Genomic DNA, 25,475 nt, shown 5'->3' with positions numbered 1-25,475 from the left:
TACATTGGAATACCCAGCCAGTGAGGGAGGATCGTGGCCGTGCAAGAGTGAGGCTGGCTGTGAAAAGAAAAAAGAGCTCTGGCCAGGCACAGTGGCTCACGCCTGTAATCCCAACACTTTGGGAGGCCGAGGTGGATGGATCCCCTGAGGTCAGGAGTTCGAGACCAGCTTGACCAACATGGAGAAACCCCGTCTCTACTAAAAATACAAAATTAGTCAGGCGTGGTGGCACATGCCTGTAATCCCAGCTACTCGGGAGGCTGAGGCAGGAAAATTGCTTGAACCTGGGAGGTGGAGGTTGCGGTGAGCCGAGATCATGCCATTTCACTCCAGCCTGGACCACAAGAGCAAAACTCCATCTCAAAAAAAAAAAAAAGAAAGAAAAAGAAAAAAAAAAGAAAAAAAGAGCTCCTGCACAAGCTCAGACAAAAACCACCCCATTTCATTGCTTCTTGGTCCCCCAAGGGATGCTGGAGCTCCTGGGGCAAACCCCTTCCCCACACACAAACCCCCACATTTCTGACTCCTGCCATTTATCTTCCATTGAGCCTCAGGTTCTGGTGAGAACAACGATAGACAGGAGTTCATGGGCCAGGGCTAGAGATGCCCCAGCTCCTGGGCAGTGACCTTAGAAGTTCTGATTCAACCGGAACTCAGTATCAAAGCGCCTACGATGGCCGGGCGCGATGGCTCACGCCTGTAATCCCAGCACTTTGGGAGGCAGAGGCGGGTGGATCACGAGGTCAAGAGATCGAGACCATCCTGGCCAACATGGTGAAACCCCATCTCTACTAAAAATAGAAAAGAATTAGCCAGGCACGGTGGGCACCTGTAGTCCCAGCTACCCGGGAGGCTGAGGTAGGAGAATCACTTGAACCCAGGAGGCGGAGGTTGCAGTGAGCCGAGATTGTGCCACTGTACTCTAGTTTGGCGACAGAGCAAGACTCCATCTCAAGAAAACAAACAAAAACAAAAACAAAAAAAGTGCCTACGAGGTGCCTGTTCACCAACAGGGAAAGATGATGCAGAAACACGGGTCCCTGATTATCTGAGCTGGGGCGGGGCTTGGCAATCCTCGGATCCAGTGCTTTTCCCAAAACATTAGCATCAGGTTTCTGGCCCACACAACCCTGGGCTCAAGTCCAAGCAACAAACAGGGTCCTCGCGCTGTTAAAGCTTTGACGTTGGGTGCAAGACACTTCAGTGTTGGAGAAGCCCCTGCAGACCCCCTGGGAATGCCTTGAATTCTAAGGAGACCATATCTCATCCTACTTCCCCACTTGATAAAAAGGGAACCCTGAGGCTCATTGAAGTGGAGTGACATACCCCAGGTCACCCAGCAAGGTGACGGTGGAGCAAAGGCTTGGTTCCATAGCGTATGTCCATCCATCTCCTTGCTCATTCATTGCCTTCCAGTACAATGTAAGCTCTGAGAAGGTAAAGATTTTCTCCTCCTTTCCTACAACTGCCGTCTCCCTTGCATCTAGCACAGTGGCTGGCACAGAGTAGGGGCTCAGTAAACATCCAGTGAATGAATCCAGGTCCTGACTTCCCTGCTTCATTTCACAAAGCTGATTTGAGCACCTACTATGTACTACAACCTGTGGCAGGTGCTGGGGATAAGAAGCGAACAAGACGGGACCCTTGCCTTTAAGGCACTGAGCTCTGGAGGGCAAGATGGTAGGTACACAGGCACAGATCGACTGTGTGACTACAGTCTTCTAAATGCTACAATGGAGATTCAGGGCTTGTGTGATCTGGACTCAGCGGGGAGGTCAAAGAAGGCTTTAGACCAAGGTTTAAGATAAAGAGACCCAGAGCACCCCTGGGACCCCTCCCCTATTCTTCCATGATGGTCGCCTGATTAGAAACTCTAGACTCTGGGTGGCCGGGTGCGGTGGCTCATGCCTATAATCCCAGCACTTTGGGAGGCCGAGATGGGTGGATCAGCTGAAGTTGGGAATTTGAGACCAGCCTGACCAACATGGAGAAACCCTGTCTCTACTAAAAATACAAAAATTAGCATGGTGGCGCATGCCTGTAATCCCAGCTACTCGGGAGACTGAGGCAGGAGAACTGCTTGAACCTGGGAGGCGGAGGTTGTGGTGAGCCGACATTGTGCCATTGCACTCCAGCCTGGGCAACAAGAGCAAAACTCTGTCTCAAAAAAAAGAAAGAAAGAAAGAAAGAAAGAAACTCTAGACTCTGGGAAGCCGAGGTGGGAGACTCGCTTGAAGCCAGAAGTTCAAGACCAGCCTGGGTGACAAAACGAGAAACCATCTCCATATAAAATAAAATAGAAATTAAAAATAACCTTGAGAGGCAGCCGAGATGGGCAGATCATTTGAGGTCAGGAGTCGAGACCAGCCTGGCCAACACGATGAAACCCCGTATCTAACGAAAATACAAAAATTAGCTGGGTGTGGTGGCAAGTCCCTGTAATCCCAGCTACTCAGGAGGCTGAGGTGGGAGAATCACTTGAACCCAGGAGGCAGAGGTTGCAGTGAGCCGAGTTTGCGCCACTGCATTCCAGCCTGGGTGACAGAGCGAGACAGTGTCTCAAAAAAATGAATAAATAAAATAAAATATAAATAAATAAAATTAAAATGTTTAAAAAGAGAGAGAGAGACTACAGGGTCTAGTTGGAGCTGAATTATTGTGCCCAGCACAGGACCAATTGTCCTGCCCACTGACCAGCTCTGAGGACAGATGGTGACTCCTGCACAGGAAGTAATCAGCTTAGAGAACGCTTTTTTTTTTTTTTTTTTTTTTTTTTTTTTGAGACAGAGTCTCGCCCTGTCATCCAGGCTGGAGTGCAGTGGTGCGATCTCGGCTCACTGCAACCTCTGCTTCCCAGGTTCAGGCAATTCTCTGCCTCAGCCTCCTGAGTAGCTGGGATTACAGGTGCCCGCCTCCATGCCCAGCTAAGTTTTGTATTTTTAGTAGAGACAGGGTTTCACCATGTTGGCCAGGCTGGTCTTGAACTCCTGACCTCATGATCTACCCGCCTCAGCCTCCCAAAATGCTGGGATTACAGGCATGAGCCACCGCGCCCAGCCTAGAGAACACTTTTCATCACTCCAAGGCCTGATGTTTCTTGAAAAGAGTCTTTATTTTTTTAGAGATACACATTAAAATATTTACAGATGAAATCATATCATGTCTGCATGTTGCTTCAGAATTTTATATATATATATATATATATATATATTTTTTTTTTTTTTAAGACAGTCTCGCTCTGTCACCCAGGCTGGAGTGCAGCAGTATGATCTCAGCTCACTGCAACCTCTGCCTCCTGGGTACAAGCAATTCTCCTGCCTCACCCTCCCGAGTAGCTGGGACTACAGGTGTGTGCCACCATGCCCGGCAATTTTTTTTTTTTTTTTTTTTTTTTGAGACGGAGTCTGGCTCTGTCGCCCAGGCTGGAGTGCAGTGGCGCAATCTCAGCTCACTGCAAGCTCCGCCTCCCGGATTCACGCCATTCTCCTGCCTCAGCCTCCCGAGTAGCTGGGACTACAGGCGCCCGCCACCACGCCTGGCTAATTTTTTGTATTTTTAGTAGAGACGGGGTTTCACCATGTTAGCCAGGATGGTCTCGATCTCCTGACCTCGTGATCCGCCCGCCTCGGCCTCCCAAAGTGCTGGGATTACAGGCGTGAGCCACCGCGCCCAGCCCAACCCGGCAATTTTTGTATTTTTAGTAGAGGTGGGGTTTCACCATGTTGGCCAGGCTGGTCTTGAACTCCTGACCTCATGATCCACCTGCCTCAGCCTCCCAAAGCATTGGGATTACAGGTGTGAGCCATCACACCCGGCCCAGAATAATATTATTGGGGAGAAGGGGATGGGTTCATGGCCACAAGGGCAGGGTGATGGGTACCTGAGTTCTGTCTATCTTTAGGTTAAAAATTCTTCATTGTAGAAAATTTTTTTAGGAAAGCAGTAAAATGTAAAATAAGATTCGATGTGGACTTGGAGCAGGAAAAACCACTGCTTCTCCTCCCCACCAGCAGCCAAGCCTCCTCAAGCTAAAATATTTGAACCAGCCACACCTCTGCACCATGGCTTTCTTTGTTCCTCCTAAAGTCTTCCCTAATTGGGCTGGAACCCAGGCATTGCAGCAGGAAATCCCCTGTCCCAGCATTTCTTTCAAGTGTGACTCGAAAGCCTTTGCTGGGTCTTATAAATCACAAGATTTCACGGCAGATGCAGCCCTGGACCAGATGCTCGCTAACACCTCCTGCCTTCCCTTTTTATTGAGTGATGGGAGAGGGAAGACGGAGACTGAAGAATATTTGCCATTTGCAGGCTTAGGAGATCTCTATAAAGATTTCTCCCTCTGGATGGTTTTGTCCAGGGCATTGCCAACTCCCATGCCCTAAGACTCTTCCAGTTGGTTTCCAGATCCTCTCAAGCCTTTGAGTTTCCTGGGAGGCCACAGCTGTAGGGAGGCTGAGCCAAGTGGCCCTAACAACCAGGCAGAGGAGGGGGCAGAAGCAGGGGCGGGATACAAACCTCCCCTCCCCCGGGGAGGAACTTCCTTGTGCCAAGGGGAGTGGAGGGACCCAAGGGATACGTATCAGACCCAGTGCCCTACCTCTTCTCATAGTCCAGGTCCCCCACAGACCCGTTCATCAGCTGGTTGGGTGTCCACTTCAAGGTCATGACGTCAGCCGTCTGGTGCAGGGACAGGTACCCTGGCACAGCCTCCATGTCGTCCCTCTGCAGAGAGAGGAGGACTCAGGTCTGGCCATGGTGCTGGAGTTGCTGTGGACATAGGTCCTGGCCCGTTTGACTCAAGAACACATAATCAGAACTCAAAGGTTGGGTTAATCCCTTCAAGGCCCTGGCCATGTGGAAGACTCTAAAGCCTCCTTCCAGATGGCCATGCTAAGCAAAGCCATTTGCAGCCAGCCTCCCAGATGGGTTCTACATAGTCCAGCTGTGAAAGCCTCCCACCCCCAACACTTTCACACTCTGACTTCCTCCTGAGCTCCAGGGTCCCTGACCCCAGGTTCCTTCAGAGCCAGGAAGGAGGCTCTGCCCCACTGAAAATCACGCTTTTCAAAACAGAAGGCATTTATCTTGGCTAGGCATAAGGGAGAAAGAGATGGCAGTTGAGCTCTAGGGCCCTTCCTAGAGACAATACTCAGAGACCTCCTCCCAAAAACCCCCCCTACGCTCCCCGCCCAGTAGCCGGCCCCTTTTCTCCCCTAGATTTACCTACAGGAATTCTCACTGGCTTTGTTTTATTCCAGGTGGGTGTGTGGGGAGGGTGATGTCACCACCCCTCGGTCAAATTCACCCTAACATTTACTGAGCACCAGGTGTGTCCCAATCACGGCTCAGCCTTCACGCGCACTGTCTTGATTTAACCACACGCACCTATAACCCCAAGGGAGGAGCAGTGCAGTATTTCATTGATCCAAAGACACACATCTTGATTGTTCACGTTTTTATGTACCTGCAATGGGGGCGGGTTTTCTAATCACAACTGTGACGTGGCTGCCCTGCCTGGTCTCGCACAGACTCAGCCACAGCTGTTCAAAGCGTCGTCACTTCAATTAAGTTTTGGGCATGGTTGTTATTTCACATGTGAAATGTAGGTGCTATTTTACATGTCTTCAAAAAGATTTGACTGCGATTCAGCTTTGAATTGGAAACCTGCTGTGCACATAGGAAGGCTGGGAACAGAGCGGTAGAGTGCCTGTGAGATGCTGGCAAGGCAGGCACGTATTCATCCCTGCAGGGAAGCCCACAAGTCCAGACTGTCTTTCTTCTTTTTTTTTTTTTTTTTTTTTGAGATGGAGTCTCACTCTGTTGCCAAGGCTGGAGGGCAGCGGCGCGATCTCGGCTCACTGCAACGTCGCTTCCCGGGTTTAGGTGATTCTTCTGCCTCAACTTCCCGAGTAGTGGGGATTACAGGCACCTGCCACCATGCCTAGCTAATTTTTGTATTTTTTTTTAGTAAAGATAGGGTTTTAGTAGAGACAGGGTTTCGCCATGTTGGCCAGGCTAGTCTCAAACTCCTGATCTCAGGCAATCCACCCGCCTTGGCCTCCTAAAGTTCTAGGATTATAGGCATGAGCCACCATGCCTGGCCAAGATTTTCTTGTAAAGCAACCAAATACTTTACAGGACTTAAGAACCATCACAGGCTGGGCGCAGTGGCTCACGCCTACAATCCCAGAGGTTTGGGAGGCTGAGGTGGGAGAATTACCTGAGCCCAGGAGTTTTAGATCAGCCTGGGCAACATAGCGAGACCCCATGTCAACAAAAAATAATATAAAAATTAGCCAGGCATGGTGGTACACACCTGTAGTCCTAGCTACTCAGGAAGCTGAGGTGGGAGGATTGCTTGAGCCCAGGAGTTTGAGGCTGCAGTGAGCCATGATCACACCACTGCACTCCAGCCTGGTGACAGTGAGACCTTGTCTCCAAAAAAACAAAAAACAAAAAACATCCCCGAGATGAGAGTGGACAATCTTGCAAGAAATGCTGCACTTCCTGTGCTCCTGGATCAGGAAGCACCAAACATTTTGTGTAAAGGGACAAATAGGAAATATTGTTTGGTTTTGTAAGCTATACAAGCTCAGTTGCAACCACTCAACTCTGCCAGCAAGGCCTGAAAGCAGTCATAGGCTGTAGCTGTGTCCCAATAAAACTTTATTTGCAAAAACAAGTAGAGGCACAGATGATTGTTAACTCCTTCTCTTCATGGAACAGAAAACAATGTGTGGAAAAATGAGGGCACTGATGACTCTAAGTCAAAAAGTGATACAGAAGATGGAACTCTGAACTGGAAGAAGTTTGAAGAATATCTTAATTAATGTATTTCAATGATATTTTCCCTGTGTGTTACTTATAAAAGTGATATAGATTAAAAAACAAAACAAAACTACATCCACGTAAGTTTCAAAGACCTCTTTCAAAAAGCATAAGCTAAAATTTCTAAGTAGCAAATAAAACAAAACAAAACAAAACAAAAACACTGTATATAATCTAAACAGCTTTTTTTTTTTTTTTTTTGAGACGGAGTCTCGCTCTGTTGCCTAGGCTGGAGTGCAGTGGTGCGATCTCGGCTTACTGCAGCCTCCACCTCCTGGGTTCAAGCAGTTCTGCCTCAGCCTCCCGAGTAGCTGGGACTACAGGCACCATGCCTGGCTATTTTTTTTTTTTTTTTTTGTATTTTTAGTAGAGACAGGGTTTCACCATATTGGCCAGGCTGGTCTTGGACTCCTGACCTTGTGATCCTCCTGCCTCAGCCTCCCAAAGTGCTGGGATTACAGGCATGAGCCACCACACTTGGTCCTCTAAATAACATTTTTTAATTTGTTTAGATTACGTTAAGAAATGGTGTATCTTAGCTGGGCGCAGTGGCTCACGCCTGTAATCCCAGCACTTTGGGAGGCCAAAGCAGGCAGATCACAAGGTCAGGAGATTGATACCATCCTGGCTAACATGGTGAAATCCCATCTCTACTAAAAATACAAAAAATTAGCTGGGTGTGGTGGCGGGCACCTGTAGTCCCAGTTACTTGGGAGGCTGAGGCAGGAGAATGGTGTGAACCTGGGAGGTGGAGCTTGCAGTGAGCTGAAATCGCACCACTGCATGCCAGCCTGGGCAACAGAGCGAGACTCTGTCTCAGAAAAAAAAAAAAAAGAAAAGAAACTGTATATCTTAAATTAATGGCTTCTTAGATTTGCGGCAATAGGGTTTTGTACCCATTGTTATGCAGATACGGAGGCTCAGAGGGAAAAGTGACTTGCTCAAAGTCAGTCAGTGATTAAAACTGCGATTGCAGGGATGGAGTGGCTGATGGTTTTCCCTTTGCTTCCTCCCGCTGAGGCCAAACACCACAATGACCATGCAACCAAATGGCCCTGGGGGGGGACAGCGAAAGGAGACACTGCATGAAGGCAGGAACTGCATATGCCTCACCTACCACCCATCCCTGCAGCCTAGCCATGTGATGGGGCAGGGAAGGTGACTGAGTGATGGCACTGACTGTGGCACCAGCTGGCCTGAATTCAAATCATAACTGTCTTTGTGCCTTACTTCACCTGTACAGCCCTCAGTACTACCATCTGATAATACTGAGGCCCGCAATAACAGTACCTGCCTCAAAGGGTCGTTGGGAGGTTTAAGAGTTAATACAGTTGAAAACATTTTGCACAGTGCCTGACACATAGGAAGCATCAAGAAATATTGGCCATGAGAATGAAGATCTTGCTACTATATGCACCTAGCACATAGCAGGTCCATGGAAATGTTTGCTGAATCAATGAGTGAGAACAAGAGCAAACAGATGGATAGAAGCCTGGGTATGCAGGTGAGTGAAGAGATGGATGGGAAAATAAATGGACAAATGGATGGATGGATAGATGGAGGGATGGATGGATGGATGGATGGATAGATGTAAAGATGGGTGGATGGGTGAATGTAAAGATGGGTGGATGGGTGAATGTAAAGATGGGTGGATGGGTGGATGTAAAGATGGGTGGATGGATGGATGGATGTGACAATGGGTGGATGGGTGGATGTAAGGATGGGTGCGTGTAAATATAGATGGATGGATGAATGAGTGTTGGGCGGGTGGATGTGTGCATGGGTGAGCGCATAAATGGATGAATGGATTGGCAATCTGGAGCCAGAGAGACCTCTTCCTCTATAACCTGGAGTGAGACCCTCAGTGCAAGATCTAGGCCCAAGATAACCTCTCACCGGCTGAACAAGAACGTTGTTTTTGCCATAGAGAAGGGTGGCACGGGAGTTCTGATGCAGGGACTCCACGTAGTCGCGGGCAGAGAGGGATGGCCGGTCATCCATGCTGCCACTGGAATGCCTCTTCTGGATCTGGTAGAGAGTGAGGGGAGACAGAGGGATGAGGCCTGGGGTGATTTTCAGGGCTCCTACCCTGCTTCCTGCCCTCATGTAAGGTCCCTCCCACTGCCCCACTGTCCACCCCACTCACACAGAGGGCGGGACGCTTGGTGGGCGAGTCCTGCCGCACGTGGGAGCTGTGGATGCGGTGCCTCTGGACAAGTTCGTCAGCCGAGGGATCGGTCCAGAAGTGATCTGCAGTCTTCATCTTGGTGTACTCTAGGGCACAGGGCCCCACTGAGGGGCATGTGGGGGCTGGGAACCCACTGCCCCGGAAAGTCCTCCCGCATGTCTACCAGCAGATGGCCGCCCATCTCACTACCCTCCCCTCCAGCCAGCTAGAACAGTGCTGCATTTCCATGGGCAAGGCTGGACAGGGGTGAGAGAGTCCTGGAGAAGGTGCCCCTCAGACTCAAGACCATGGGTCTAGATGAAGCTCAGCACACAGGACAACTTACCCAACAAAGATGCAAGGATGGGGCCGTCCACAGGGTCCATCAGGAGAGCTTCCTTCTCATAGTATTTACTAGCAAGAGGAGAGAATATGCAGGTTTGGATGGAGACCAGCAGAGGACGCACAATCCACAGACGAGAGTTCAATCCCCAGTGTCACTCGGTTACCACCCAGAGCCTCAGCTGCCCCATCTGTAAAATGGGGATAATAATAATATAGCTCATAGGGCTGAAAAAAGGATTTTTTTTTTTTTTTGAGACGGAGTCTCGCTCTGTCGCCCAGGCTGGAGTGCAGTGGCGCGATCTCGGCTCACTGCAAGCTCCGCCTCCCGGGTTCACGCCATTCTCCTGCCTCAGCCTCCCGCGCAGCTGGGACTACAGGCGCCCGCCACCACGCCCGGCTAATTTTTTGTATTTTTTAGTAGAGACGGGGTTTCACTGTGTTAGCCAGGATGGTCTCGATCTCCTGACCTCGTGATCCGCCCGCCTCGGCCTCCCAAAGTGCTGGGATTACAGGCGTGAGCCACCGCGCCCGGCCGTGGATTTTTTTTTTTTTTTTTTTTTTTTTAAGATAAGGTCTTTCTCTGTCACACAGGCTGGAGTGCAGTGGCACAATCAAAGCGCACTGTAACCTCGAACTCCTGGGCTCAAGTGATCCTTCCACTTCAGCCTCCTAATTAGCTGGGGCTAGAGGCATGCGCCACCACTGGCTAATTTTCAAATTTTAAATTTTTGGTAGATACAGGGTCTCATTATGTTGCCCAGGCTGGTCTTGAATTCCTGGCCTCAAGTGATCCCACCACCTTGGCCTCCAAAGCACTGAGATTACAGGCATAAGCCACCTGTAAACCCAGCCTGTTGGAAGGACTTTCGAGAGAACGAAAAATTAAAGGTATTTAGCGGGGTGCTCAGCATGTACCTCCTTAACACATGGTCATGATAGAGCCTTCATAATAGTAACAAGAATAATAATTAGCAGGTTGCAGAGGCCTGGCTGACTCTATCTGCCTCTACCACATCTCCCATTTGAGACAGGAAGTGACTTAGAGGCTCAGATGATGTCTGCCCTTCTATTACTGGGGCAACCAAATGCTGTTTAGCAGCAGCGCGTACTGAAAGGCTGTGTAACAGGCTTTCCTGCCTTGATAACTAATATTGAGAGCACTGGCCTCAAATATGCTCAAAAATGCCCCCGGGATCTGGCTCTGAAAAATAAAAAGTGATGTCATCTGACATGGTTTGGCTGTGTCCTCACCCAAATCCCAACTTGAATTGTATCTCCCAGAATTCCCACATATTGTGGGAGGGACCCAGGGGGAGGTAATTGAATCATGGGGGCTGGTATTTCCCGTGCTATTCTTGTGATAGTGACTAAGTCTCACGAGATATGATGGGTTTATCAGGGGTTTCTGCTTTTGCATCTTCCTCATTTTTCTCTTGCTGCCGCCATGTAAGAAGTGCCTTTTGGCCGGGTGCAGTGGCTCACACCTGTAATCCTAGCACTTTGGGAGGCCAAGGCGGGCGGATCATGAGGTCAGGAGATCGAGACCATCCTGGCTAACACGGTGAAACCCCGTACCTACTAAAAATACAAAAAAAAAATTCACCAGGCGTGGTGGTGCCTGTAGTCCCAGCTACTCGGGAGGCTGAGGCAGGAGAATGGCGTGAACCTGGGAGGCGGAGCTTGCAGTGAGCCAAGATGGCGCCACTGCACTCCAGCCCAGGCAACAGAGCAAGACTCCATCTCAAAAAAAAAAAAGAAGTGCCTTTTGCCTCCTGCCATGATTCTGAGGCCTTCCCAGCCATGTGGAACTGTAAGTTCAATTAAACCTCTTTTTCTTCCCAGTTTTGGGTGTATCTTTATCAGCAGCATGAAAACGAACTAATACACCATCAACACAATGTTTGTGCTGAATGTTTTTGGATTTGTTTGTTTGAGTTATTGTGTAGTGGTTTCTAATTCCTTGAAAACTCATACAGTCTAGAAACAATTTCAGGATTGAAAAGGACCTTGTTCTGACCTCCCAAGGGATCTCAGGCCCACAGAGGGTAAGCAATTTATTTGCTGGAGGCCACAGAGCAGGCAGATACAGGCATGGGCTGAGCCCACATGGCTCAGCTCTTGCCAACATACAGAAGGAAGTAAAGGACACAGGATCTGGAGTGAGACAGAGTGGGTGGGAGCCCAGCTCTGCCTCTCCCTGCCTTGCTGTGTGTCGCTGGGCAAGTGACACCCCTCTCTGAGCGTTGGTCCTCAGCTGTAAAATGGGAGGAAGTATAGAACTCAAATGCCTGGATTGTTGGAAGGATTAAATGACAACTTGCTTACACAGCACAGCACAGAGCCCAACATCAGGAAATTCTCACAAAATGGTGGCAACATCATCGTTAATCTTACCCCCCAAGAGTCTCTTCCATCAACTGGAATATTGTATGAGCCAGAATTGACATGCTCTGGACTTATTCAATATCAAGGCTGTACATTTTGGTGTCAAATCTGAAGATAATACATCAAGACACTTTTCACTTTGCCATCACTCAGTTTCTAAAAATCAGCAGAATTATACGATCAAAAACCTTGAACATGCTGCCTCAAAAATTAGCAAGTAGGGGTCTCAAAATAAATAAAAAACGACCAGGCACAGTGGCTCATGCTTGTAATCCCAGCACTTTGGGAGGCCAAGGTGGGAGCATCACCTGAGGCCAGGAGTTCGAGACCAGTCTGCCCAATATGGTGAAACCCTGTTTCTACTAAAAATACTAAATTAGCCAGGAGTGGTGGTGCATGCCTGTAAAACCAGCTACTTGGGAGGCTGAGGCATGAGAATCGCTTGAACACGGGAGGCAGAGGTTGCAGTGAGTCAAGATTGCACCATTCTACTCCAACCTGGGCGAAACAGTGAGACTCCATCTCGAAAAATAAAAATAAATTTAAAAATTAGCAGATAGAGTTGGAACCGAGGTGTGACTGTAAAAAGTAGCTGAAGGGAGTTTCTTTGGGGTGATGAGGTTTATTTTGGAATAATTCTGTATCCTGATGGTGATGTGGGTTACATGAAACTACACATGCGTTAAAAGTTTCATAGAACTGTATAAAAAAATTCAGTAAATATAAAAATTGATGAAATCCAAAAAAGTTTTGCAGTTAGTTAATAGTATTGTCTGGTTTTGATCATTGCACTATGGGTATGTAAAATGTTATCATTGGGGTTAGGCAATTAGTAATCTCTGTACTAATTCTGCAACTTCTATGTAAATGTAAATTAAAAATAAAAAGTTGAAATGGAAAAAAAGCAGGTTGACATTGCTTCTCAAATAAATTACTAATTCCCTTTGACCAACTTAATCAGCAGGTCATATGCTCAAGGTCATACGCCAAAGGCAATAGTTAAAGAGGCCCAGAAACCTTCATGGGGCAGGAGGCAGAGACATGTTATTACTAGAAGGTAAATAGGGAACTGGAGATCCAGAGCTTGGATTTCTTGCAGTTTCTTTCCTGTCTCTAGGCCTCTGCACCTGCTATTCCCTCCACCAGAAACACTTTGTTCCCCATCCCATCACCTGGCTAATGCCTCCATGCTCTTCAAACGGAAGCTTAACTGTTGCGCCATCCAGGACACTTTCCCTGACCACCGGGAGAAAATTATCAACACCACCACGCCCCCTTGGAACATCCATCAGGTATTATCAGCATGACTGTTGGCTGGTTTTCCTTACAAGCACGTGAACTTCATGAGAAGGGGGACTTTTCTCTCCACTTTCATGCATATTTTCCTTGCAAAGGGGCAAAGAATGATAATAAAAACATCCACTGTGTGAAGATGTGGTTAAGCCAGCACTTTCATATTCTGAAAGATGGAGAGATTCTGAGATATTTCTCTCTCTCTCTCCCTCTCCCTCCCTCCCTCCCTCCCTCTCTCTCTCTCTCTCTCCCCCTTCCTGCCACCTCTTGGGGGCTGGAGAGGCATGCTGGCCACAAGGAGTGTCAGATGATAAATTCTTCCATGGCTCCTCACTGCTCTTGCGATGATATACAAGCTCTGTGACATGAAAGGCATCGCCACTGTATCCCTGACGTCTAGGTTAATGCCAGTACACAGCAGGTCCTCATTTAAATATTTGCTGGATGAATGAATGCATGGATGAATGGTTACCCAAGAGGGCTCACACTATAAAACTTTCACATCAGATTAATCTAAGCTAGTGGAGAAAACGTTAAAAAGGCTCACCATGCATTTTCTTTCTTTTTTTTTTTTTTTGAGATGGAGTCTTGCTCTGTTGCCCAGATTGGAGTACAGTGGCACAATCTCAGCTCACTGCAAGCTCTACCTCCCGGATTCACACCATTCTCCTGCCTCAGCCTCCTGAGTAGCTGGAGCTACAGACACCCGCCACCACGCCCGGCTAATTTTGTTTTTGTATTTTTAGTAGAGATAGGGTTTCACCACATTAGTCAGGATGGTCTTGATCTCCTGACCTCGTGATCCACCTGCCTCGGCCTCCCAAAGTGCTGGGATTACGGGCGTGAGCCATTGCGCCCAGCCTCACCATGAATTTTCAAAATGCTGCATATTCACCAAATTCCCTTCTCACTTCTCTGGAGTATCGGGAATCCCCATGCCATTTACCAAAAGAGATAACAGGCACAGAGAGGCTAAGCGATTCTCTAGGGCCACACAGTTATTGAGTGGAGTAATCCACAGGACAAGGAAGAAACCCAGGATCCCTATACGCCACCCTAAATCCGAAGACCTTGCACTGCCATTAAGCTCTTGAATCTACCCAAGTTTTCAAGCATTTAATCACTTTCAAATTTAGTGGCTGTCAAGGGGAAAAAGAAAGCAGCTTTGTGCCAGGGGGTGCAATTTCCACAACGGCCGGCAGGTGGGGGCAGAGCATGGCCAGGTGTCAGGTCTTTCCCTCTCACCTGCTGTTTTCCACAAGGTAATGCACAATTTTGTCCAGGACCTTCTCAAACAAGGCTGTGCGAATCCACAGATGCTTGATGGCAAGTGGGGACAAGTTGGGCAGCTTCGGCAGCTTCCGCACATTCTCCTGGAGGCCTTGGATCTGGTTTCTCCTTCAAGACCAATAAAAGAGGGGAATAGATACTCACAAGAGCAAATCTACACAGGACTAATTGGCAAATGGGAGAATGTTCAATCTCTCAGAAAATGAAGGAATGGCAGCTAAACAAGAAGAGCCCATATTGCTGCTAGCAAGCTGGTCAGGAGTTGAAGAAATAGTAATACCCAGTGAGTGTGCAGATGTGGTTAAACAAGACACTTTCCTAGGGCAAGCCAGATTCTCATACTGATACCCCCCACCTCTCTCTCCTGGAAAGGAGTGCGGGCCAAGAAGAGTCTTGGAGTGTAGATCCTTCATTGGGTCCCCAGTGCCCTTGGGAAGCAAGCTCTTCAACAAGACCAGCAGAGAGCTCCAAGACCTTGTCCCACTCACCTCTCCAGCAATCTCCTTACCACTAACCCTTATGACTCCATGATCCAGCCAGACAGAGATATGTGCAGATGCCTGAGGCCACCAGAGTCTCATCTGAAGCCTTTCCCTGGGCTGCCGCTTCTTCCGGGTTCCCTCCCCACCCATTCCCAGGCTGATCCCTCTCACTCTGTAAGTCTCAGTGAGGGCATTGCCTCCTACATACAGGAAGCCCTCCTGGACCAACCAAAGCTGGTCTGCGCTCTGTCAGCCTCTGGAGCTGAGCTCCCTGCTCACTTTTCTGTCTTCCCCTCCATGCTTTGATCTTGAGGATATGAAATCGGCAACTCATTTTTTTTGTTGTTGTTTTGAGACGGAGTTTCACTCTTGTTGCCCAGGCTGGAGTGCAATGGCACAATTCGGCTCACCACAACCTCTGTCTCCTGGGTTCAAGCGATTCTCCTGCCTCAGCCTCCCAAGTAGCTGGGATTACAGGCATGCACCACCACGCCCAGCTAATTTTGTATTTTTAGTAGAGACAGGGTTTCTCCATGTTGGTCAGGCTGGTCTCGAACTCCCGACCTCAGGTGATCTGCCCACCTTGGCGTCCCAAAGTGCTGGGACTACAGGCATGAGCCACTGCACCTGGCCGCAACTCATTTTTTTTTTTTTAAATAAAATACTTACTGAGAGTCTACCATGTGGCAAGCATTGGCCCTCTTCATTTCTGTATCTCCAGGGCCCAGCACACTGGCTGACGTATAGAGGAGGCTTAGTAAATGTTTATGAATGAGTGATTGCATGTATGAATAAATGCTTCTCCCTTACCACTTGCACAGGCATCTCTAACTCCTCCACTAGGAGGTCACTCCCAGTGTTGTGGAAGGCTCATGACAAATCTAATCCTTTAAGAAGTTATCTGCAAACACCTGGGAACTTAGCAGATGGACTGGAAGGTATTCAAAGAACAGTTGGCTGAGAAGTCATTCCAAATGGGAGTTGACAGAGCCAAATCCTGAGCTCTGACCACCATACCGTTCTGGCCAGCAGCCCTGGGCAGGCAGGGCCTGAAATGCAAGGAAAGGGCCATTCTCATCCAGCGAAGTGGACTGACCATCCACAGCAGAGACTGCAAACATAGGACATGCTTGTGTCTTCCCTGCCTTTGTCCTTGACAGACATGACCAATCAATCCATGTGCTTTTCCCCAGAACGCCCAATCACAGCTTCAGAATCACAGCACATTCCTCTGGGAAGCCACCAGCACCGAATTTGTTGCCAGGAGTTAAAACCAAATTGTCATTCCCTGACCAGGCTGTAGACTGGGGGTTTGGCTGTGCAGACAGGACCTCCCAGGGAGTGGCTCTGGCTGAAGGTGCTCACATGCACACATTCTGTCCATGAGCCTCCCCCTAATACATACCACCAGTCACCAAGATGAGGGAGGGAAGCCACCTCCCCCATTCTAAGGTTACTTCAATATGAGAGTTTTTTTTTTTAACTTCTAGTCAGTGTATTTGAATGTGTTATAATATGCCTATTGATAATGAGGTCCTCGTGTCTGGTCCATGCAGACAGAGGCCATATTGGTTCTATCAAACTTTGGTTGCCTTGCATTTACAACAGGCCGTGGGTCCTAGCAGGCACTCACTCAACAATTGTTTCTTGGGCATCTACCAGGTGCTAGACACTGGCCCAGATGCTTGAGACATAATGGGAGAAAACAGATCTAGTTGCCTGCTCTCATGAAGTTCTGCATCAAGTGAGATAGACAGACAACAAACAAACAAACCTGACATGAATAACTATAGATGGCCAACCAACAACAACCGGGAGGGAAATTAACAGGGTGATATGGAAGAGAAGATGGAGTGAGAGTTGGAATTTTCTGAGCTAACGACAGGTCTGAATGATGACAAGAAAGCAGCTATGGACGATCAGATGGGTGAGTCTGGTGGAGTGTGAGGCACGTGCAAAGACCCTGGGGTGGGAAAGAGTCTGGTGGGTTTCAGAAGCAGGATGGAGACTGAAGAGAGTGCTAGGGGTTGCAGGCTCTCTCGGGACCCAGGGAGGACTGTGGACTATTCTCCGGGGAGCTGCTCCCACCTGTGCCCCATGCTTTGCACTCACGCGCTCTCGATCAGCTGCTCCAGGTCTTGCACCTTGCGGCTCAGATCCTCAGCCGGCGGGAAGTTCTTGCCCACTTTCATAAAGAGGGCTGCAATCTTATTGCTGCGTAGGAAGCCAGCCGCCCGCCGCCGAAGCCCGTGCAGAACGCAGGCCTCCACAGCCGCTGCAGGGACATGGCAGTCAGCAGACCCTGCCCTGCCCATGCACTCCAGCACCCAGCATGTCCCAGAGCTTCTGTCAGACACTGGAACCTTGGAGAGCCCTCTCAATCTTCTTACCTTCTGTCTTACCCCAGAGACAGGGAGCTCACACTTGTATAGGTGCATAATCAATGTTTATTGAAAAAGTGACTATATAAGAAGTACTCCTTATTAGGCATCTGCTGGGTGTCGGATAATTGTTAAGACTTACCTTTCCTAATTCTTGTGACAAAACTCATGAAGTAAGAGCTCTAAAGAGCAAACCAGCGCTCTCAGGGGGCATAGCTTGACCAAGGTTATGCTACGTGCAAGGAGAAATATTGAGAAGTTTTGGTCTCATCACCACGGTTTTTTGTTTGTTTTTGTTTTGTTTTGTTTTGTTTTTTTGAGTTAGAAAACACTTTGTTTTGAATGAATGATCAAATATTGCCTAATCTCGGGCCAGGCGCAGTGGCTCATGTCTGTAATCCCAGCACTTTGGGAGGCCAAGGCGGGCGGATCTGGGACATGCTGGGTGCTGGAGAGCGAGGTCAGGAGATCCGAGACCATCCTGGCTAACACAGTGAAACCCCGCCTCTACTAAAAATATAAAAAATTAGCCAGGTGTGGGGGCGGTCGCCTGTAGTCCCAGCTACTCGGGAGGCTGAGGCAGGAGAATGGCGTGAACCTGGGAAGTAGAGCTTGCAGTGAGCTGAGATCGCGCCACTGCATTCCAGCCTGGGCGACAGAGTGAGACTCCGTCTCAAAAAAAAAAAACCCCAAAAAACAAACAAACAAAAAAACAAATATTGCCTAATCTGCCCATAGATTTAAAATATTTGAGGAGATGATCTCTTAGATATCTTAATTTTAACTTACATATGCAGTACTTTTCATTTGCTTACGGCGATGTAAGTGAACTGACTATTCAGGCTTTGTAGACATTGTTTAATCCTTCCTGACAACAGCTTATAAGAAACAATGGACAAAAGAAACCTCGAGGAGATTCTTTAGGTTTCATTTAGTGCCATCAAATTTCTCCCACCCAAATACTTTTGAGTAGAGCTACCGAATTATTATACTATTTTTACTACTTTTATTCCTCTAAGTTAATTGGTAGGTATGCTAGCAAGTCTTAAGATGGACATGCATATAATTTTATTTGGAAATAAAAATATTCAGGAACACATAAAAAACTGGGAATACACATATATATGTATATATACACATACATATATGTATGTAATTATGTGCATGTGTGTATGTGTGTAGAGCTATATGTTTAAATAAACACATCCCACTTAAAAAAAAATAAGATCTTCATTTTGGGAAGCCAAGGAGAGAGGAATGCTTGAACCTAGGAATTCAAGACCAGCCCTGACAACATGGCAAGACTCCATCTTTACAGAAAATTTTAAAATTAGCCAGGTGTGGTGGCACATACTTGTGGTCCCAGCTACTCGGGAAGCTAAGGTGGGAGGATAACTTGAGCCCAGGAGGTTGAGGCTGCAGTGAGCTGTGATTGTGCCACTGCACTCCAGCCTGGGTGACAGAGGGAGATCCTGTCTCAAAAAAAAAAAAAGAAAGAAAGAAAGAAAAGAAAAGAAAGATCTTGCCCAAAGTCAATTACAAGAAAGCGGCAGAGGTGGATCCAGGTCTGCCTGGCTGAAGAGAGGGTGAACTGAGGTCCTTGCCTCCCAAGAAAGCGGCAGAGGTGGATCCAGGTCTGCCTGGCTGAAGAGAGGGTGAACTGAGGTCCTTGCCTCCCGGGTCACGGCGTGTGCTCAGCATGTTGTGGGCCCCGTGGGGTGGTGCCCCCAGCCATTTGGACGGCAGCTGATGGGCTGGCCAGCTCTCCCAGCTCAGGCCTCTCCACAGGACCAAGATCACGGGAGGGGAATTAGAACATGTCCTGCATTATGAGACACTCCAATTATTAAATTAAGACATTTTCAGGGAGACAGAAAGACTCCCACTTCTATGTACACACTGATTATCCTGACCTCAGAGACACTCAGACCCCATCTCTAGCCATTCTCAAAGTACAGCAAAAGCCTGGCCATGGGGTTATTTCCAGAAGCTTGTGAGCAGAGCTGGTTCAAGGAGACATGTCTGAGTCACGCTCTGAGCCCTCGGCCTGCCTTCTTTGCTGAGCCAGATGGACGCGATCCTTCAGGATGTGTCATGGGCTCTTAGTTCCCTTTTTTAAAAGTCCCCATCTACCCTCTCCCTTTACCTAGCAATAGCCACAGGCAGAGTGAGGGACAGGGAACCCATTCCTCAGATGCAAGACTGTGTGTCACTTGGGGTGTGGTCGGTGTGAATGGTGCCTACAGGAAGACAATCAACCCCTCTGGTGTTAACCACACTGACCTCTTCATGGGGTACAGAAGTCATTTTTAATTGTTTCTCTACACTGTTCTGTATTTTCAAATTCTCCAATCGAGTCCCCCTCTGGAATACAAAACTAACTTCAGAGTCATAAAGCAAAACAGTGGCTCCAAGACACCACTTCCCCGAGGCAGCCCACAGAGAAAGAAGCCACTTTCCCAGGTCACAGACTCACCACAGAAGGAGATGATGTGGCTGCTGTCTTCGTGGACAAACTTGCGTGTCACAGCCTCCTCCATGATCTGCTTCACCTGGAAGGCAAAGGTGACCGGAGGGGAAGAGGTCCAAGGTGACCAAGGTGACCTGGGTATAGGTGCCCCAAAAGGGCTGCATTGCTCCCCACAAGGCCTTTCAGGCTGTTTGGGATGTTTTGACACCTGCTTTCCTTCCCCCTCCTCGCCTTGTCTTTTGGCGGTCTGAGGCCTGTCACAGCTCCATGCTTCTCATTTTATCAATTATTTGTTCAGGTTCTTCACACAGCAGGCTGCTGCTTCTCTTAGGCTTCTCACAAAACGTCATCTCCTTTCCTGACCACACTGTCTAAGGCAGACCCCTCCCCAGTCCCATCCCCTGTTTTAGTTCCTGTAGGGCACTCACCACTATTCTCATTCTTTTTTTTGTTTAGACGGAGTTTCGCTCTTGTTGCCCCGGCTGGAGTGCAATGGCACGATCTTGGCTCGCCGCAACCTCCGCCTCCCGGGTTCAAGCCATTCTCCTGCCTCTGCCTTCCGAGTAGCTGGGATTACAAGTGCCCACCACCACGTCTAGCTAACTTTTCTATTTTTAGTACAGACGGGGTTTCACTATGTTGTCTTGAACTCCTGACCTCAAGTGATCTGCCAGCCTCGGCCTCCAAAAGTGCTGGGATTACATGTGTGAGCCGCTGCGCCCAGTCTACCACTATTCCCATTCTATTTGTTGATTTGTTGACCGTCTATCTCTTTCTTCTAGAATTTAAGTTCCACAAGGGCAGAAACTTCATCTGCCTCATTCACTGCTGAATTTGCACAGCCTAGAACAGTGCCTGGCACAGGGCAGATGCTCAATCAACATTTTCTAAATGACTGGATGAATGAATGAATCAGTGTATGAATGAATGAATGAATCAGATATATAAAGGCATCAAGAAAGTGCAGGGTAAAAAACCTGCCCTGGAATCAGGTAGACCTGAGTTCAAATCCCTGCTTGGAGACCTCCCAAGTGGGTTTCTGATCTTATTTTGGGAAATGGATGCTCAGCAAGATGAAAGCACTTACCCAGGGAGGCAGAGCTGGCTATCAGAGACAGGTTCCAGCTCGAGACAGACACCCAGGCTGTGTGCTCTTCCCAGCGCACTCCCTTGCTCAAGAATTCTCACCTGAGTGCCTCTAATGTGCCAGGCACAGGGACACAGTGCAAAAGGGCAGCTGTGCCTCTCTGCTCTTGGTGTTGATCCTCTGGCAGCCTGAACACCCTTCTGCTCCACTAGATTCTGGGCCTGATTCTGCCCAGAGTCATTGTGGGATTTAAGCAAAGTCAGTCTCCTCTCTGGACCTCAGTTACCCCACTGTGAGGATGAGGAGGTTGGAAAACACAATCCAAAAGGCCTGTTCCAGCTCTATGTCACCCTGAGGGTTCTGATGTTTGGGGTAAATAAAGCAAAGTTCTGAGTTACCCCCACCCAGTGGGTTCCCACAGCCTTTCCCACTGTCCTGTGGCCCATCCAGACTCCACCAGGCCAGCACATCCATGCATCTGAGAGCTGTCCCAGGCCCTCCCTGCCTGCTCTCCCTGCCTTCTGGTTACCTCCTGGAGATGAACACAGAGTTCGGTGCATCCCTGTCCACCTTCTCTGCAGAAACACATGGCAGTGTCCCCCTAGAGCTGGCTCACCACCCCCACCCCACACAACCAAGTCAGCACCAGCACTGTGAACAGCTCCTGATCTCAGCGCTCCACCAACCCCAAGCTGGGCATTGACTGCAGCATTTCTAACCCTGAAAACTATCTAGGGAGGCCCATGAGAAGTTGGCTTCATTTTGCAGATGTGGAAACGGAGTCTCGTGGAGGCAAACTGGACCACTCAAGGTCACAGAGTAGGAAGGAGCAGAGTAGAAATTCAAACTTATCACTTTCTTTTTTTTTTCTCCCATCATGGCTCCTGCTGCTGTACCTTCGCTCCTCCCACTATTAGCTGTGTTTCTTCAGGCAAATCACGTCACTTCTCTGAACCTTAGTTTTCTCCTTGGCTAAAAAGTTTATAGAAATAGCACCAGCTTCAAGGCACTTGGGAAGGCTGAACAAGATAATGATCATCATGTGCTGAGCACAGAACCTGGCACGCAATAAATGTCTGCAAAGTGTGCTGCAAATAAATGTCGGCTGCATGCAGGTCATCAGCTCTGCCTGAAACCTTACCTGGCCTCCCATCACCGTTATTTTGGCCCTGGCTGGAATGTCACTGGTTCAGGACATCAAATTCCCCTGCTTGGGTTCCTAGAGAAGCTGCTCTTGAAACACCCATCAGACGTGTAACATTTGGTCAGTACTTGTTTTCCCTGCCAGGCTCTGATCCCCATGAGGGCAACCATTCTGTGTTTCCTCGCTTTATGGCTATGGTGCCAACAACTACCTCGAGTTCCAGCACATGGTATGTGCTCAGTAAAGTTCTCTTTGGAAAATGAATGGCTCAAAGAATCATGATTGACCTCAGGCTTTGGTAGAGTATTTTTTTGAAAAAATATATGTATTTTCTTATAACCATAATTGTGGATAATAGAGCAGTACCATTATTATCCCTATTTGTCAGGGGAGGAAACAGAGGCCCAGAGAGGTGGAGTAATCTGTCTGGGGTCACACAGCTATGAGGACTGGATTTGGTGTTTGGACCCAGGTTTGTCTGACTCCAGGGGCTGAGCTCCTTCTACAACATGTCATGAAGCCCACGTGGTCTCAGAGCATTTGCACACCTCTCTCCCCTCTGCAGGAATCCACCTCTTTCTTTCCTTTGCTCCTCTAAGGCAGGACACGGTGATGCTGAGAAACTGCTGGAAGGCAGTTGCCAAGCACCCAGACCCTGATGACATTTGGGAATGTAGCAACAGAGGGAGTGAGTCCAGGCTTAGTCGTAGATGGTAGAGGACTGTCAGGGAGACATTGGGGGTGGGGAGTCCAGGCAGCTGGGTCAAGAGCACTTTCATGAATGTACATGGTTAATTAAGAACTGAGAATTTGGGGACAGACAGACCTGGGTTCAAATCCTGGATGAGCCACTTATCACAACTTGGGCAAATTCCTTTACCCCCTTAGGACAACAGTACTTGGGAGGCAGAGGTTGCAGTAAGCCGAGATCGTGCCACTGCACTCCAGCCTGGCGATAGAGCGAGATTCCATCTCAAAAACAAAAAACAAACAAAAAACAGCACCAACTTCTAAAGATTCAGTCAAATATGTTGGTTGTACCCTCAAAATGTTCTCGGATTCCAACCGTTTCTCAGCCCCTCCACCACCACCTCCCAGTCCAAGTCACCATCACCTCTCCCCTGAATCAATGCTGTAGACTCTTACTGGTCTCCCTGCATCCACTTCTAAGAAGCTCATTTTAATACAGCCAGAAGGATCTCGTTAAAAGGTAAGTCAATAGAACAACCAGACAGAATATCAGTAAGGAAACAGAGGCCTTGAGCTACACTATAAACCAACAACTGGACTTAACAGATATGTACAGAACACTCCACCTAATGATGGCAGGATGCCCACTTTTCTCAAGTGCACATGGAACATTCTCCAGGAGAGAGAATATCTTAGGATACAAAACTAGTCATCATACATTTTTTTAAAAAATGAGATCATACAAAGCATCTTTCTCATTCACAATGGAATGAAACAAGAAATCAACAGCAGAAGGAAAACTAGAAAACCCACAAATAAGAGTCATAAACAGCATACTCTTAAATAATATATGTGCCAAAGAAGAAATCTCAAGGGAAATTAGAAAATATATTGAGATAAATAAAAACAAAAACACAGCAGGGCACAGTGGCTCACGCCTGTAATCCCAGCACTTTGGGAGGCCAAGGCGGGTGGATCACAAGGTCAGGAGATCGAGACCATCCTGGCTAACATGGTGAAACCCTGTCTCTACTAAAAATACAAAAAATTAGCCGGGCGTGGTGGTGGGCGCCTGTAGTCCCAGCTACTCGAGAGGCTGAGGCAAGAGAATGGTGTGAACCCAGGTGGCAGAGCTTGCAGTGAGCTGAGATAGCACCACTGCAGTCTGGCCTGGGTGAAAGAGCGAGACTCCGTCTTAAAAAACAAAACAAAACAAAACAAAAACACAACATGGCCAATAAAAACAAAAACACAATATGGGCTGCTATAAAAGCAGTGTTAAGAAGGAACTTACAGCTGGAAATGCTTACATTAAAATAAGAAAGATCTCAAAGAAACAAGTTACCTGCACACCTTAAGGAACAAGAAAAAGAAGAACAAACTAAATCCAAAGCTAGCAGAAAGAAGGAAATAATAAAGATTAGGCTGGGCATGGTGGCTCACACCTGTAATCCCAGCACTTTGGGAGGCTGAGGCGGGCGGATTACCTGAGGTCAGGAGTTCAAGACCAGCCTGGCCAACATGGTGAAACCCTGTCTCTATTAAAATACAAAAATTAGCTGGACATGATGGTGGATGCCTGTAATCCCAGCTATTTGGGAGACTGAGGTGGAAGAATTGCTTGAACCCAGGAGGTGGAGGCTGCAGTGAGCCGAGAGCGCACTATTGCACTTCAGCTTGGGTGACAGAGTGAGACTCCCTCTCAAAATAAATACATAAAAATTAAAAATTAAAAAATTAAAAAATAAAGATTAGAGCAGCCATAAATGAAAGATAATTTAAAAACAGAGAAAACTAACAAAATCAAGACATATTTTGCCCAGGCCAGGCGTGGTGGCTCACATCTGTAATCCCAGCAATCTGGAAGGCTGACGCAGGCAGATCATGAGGTCAGGAGATCGAGACCATCCTGGCTAACACAGTGAAACCCCATCTCTACTAAAAAAATACAAAAAATTAGCCGGGCATAGTGGCGGGCACCTGTAGTCCCAGCTACTCGGGAGGCTGAGGCAGGAGAATGATGTGAACCCGGGAGGCGGAGCTTGCAGTGAGCTGAGATTGCGCCACTGCACTCTAGCACTCCAGCCTGGGCGACAGAGCAAGATATCATCTCAAAAAAAAAAAAAAAAAAAAAAGAGAGAGATGGTTTGTCCAAAAGATCAACAAACTGACAAACCATTAGCAAGATTGACTAAGAAAAAAAAAGAATTCTCAAAATTAAAATCAGAAATGAAAATGAGGACATTACAACTGATGCCACAGAAAAAACCATTATAAGAGAATACTATAAACAAATAAATGTATGCCAACAAATTGGATAACCTAGATAAGATGAATAAATTCTTAGAAACACACAATATACAAACTAAATCATGAAGAAATAGAAAATTTTAACAGCTCTATCATAGCAGGGAGATGCTATCAGTAAGTTAAAACCTTCCAATAATGAGAAGCCCAGGACCACATGGCTTCACTGCTGAATTCTACCAAACATGAAAATGATTAAACTAATTCTTCTCAAATTCTTCCAAAAATATTAAAGAGGCAGGAACACTTCCAAACTCATTTTATAAGGTCAGGGCTACCTTGAAACCAAAGCCAGTCACAAAAAAACTACAGACCAATATCTATGATAAATATGCATGCAAGAATACTCAACAAAATACTAAAAACAGAATTCAACAGCATATTAAAAGAACATGGTCGGTCACTGTCCAGTGGCTCATGCCTATAATCCCAGCACTTTGGGAGGCTGAGGCAAAAGGATCACTTGGGCCTAGGAGTTTGAAACCAGTCTGGGCAACACAGTGAAACCCCACTTCTACAAAAAAATACAAAAATACAAAAACTAGCCAGGCATGGTGGCATGTGCCTGCAATCCAGCTACTTGAGAGGCTGAGGTGGGAGGATAGC

At 47.7% G+C, this 25,475-nt stretch overlaps 1 protein-coding gene across 4 annotated transcripts in view; it reads right to left on the bottom strand.

Annotated features, from left to right (window-relative positions):
* SGSM1 (small G protein signaling modulator 1) overlaps positions 1-25,475 on the bottom strand; it is a 120,967-nt gene that overhangs the window by 61,954 nt on the left and 33,538 nt on the right. For all 4 annotated transcript variants that reach the window (XM_055375346.2, XM_031005503.3, XM_063704768.1 and 1 more), the window contains exons 3-9: positions 19,648-19,723; positions 16,903-17,065; positions 14,264-14,416; positions 9,342-9,409; positions 8,975-9,120; positions 8,725-8,856; positions 4,598-4,722 (exon numbers count right to left, since the gene is read on the bottom strand). In XM_055375346.2, the coding sequence (XP_055231321.1) occupies positions 4,598-4,722; positions 8,725-8,856; positions 8,975-9,120; positions 9,342-9,409; positions 14,264-14,416; positions 16,903-17,065; positions 19,648-19,723 (863 nt within the window). The remainder of the gene's footprint in view (positions 1-4,597; positions 4,723-8,724; positions 8,857-8,974; positions 9,121-9,341; positions 9,410-14,263; positions 14,417-16,902; positions 17,066-19,647; positions 19,724-25,475) is intronic.

This window comes from Gorilla gorilla, chromosome 23, assembly GCF_029281585.2.
Source record: "Gorilla gorilla gorilla isolate KB3781 chromosome 23, NHGRI_mGorGor1-v2.1_pri, whole genome shotgun sequence".
Taxonomy (NCBI): domain Eukaryota; kingdom Metazoa; phylum Chordata; class Mammalia; order Primates; family Hominidae; genus Gorilla; species Gorilla gorilla.
This window is presented reverse-complemented; position numbering and strand designations above follow the sequence as displayed.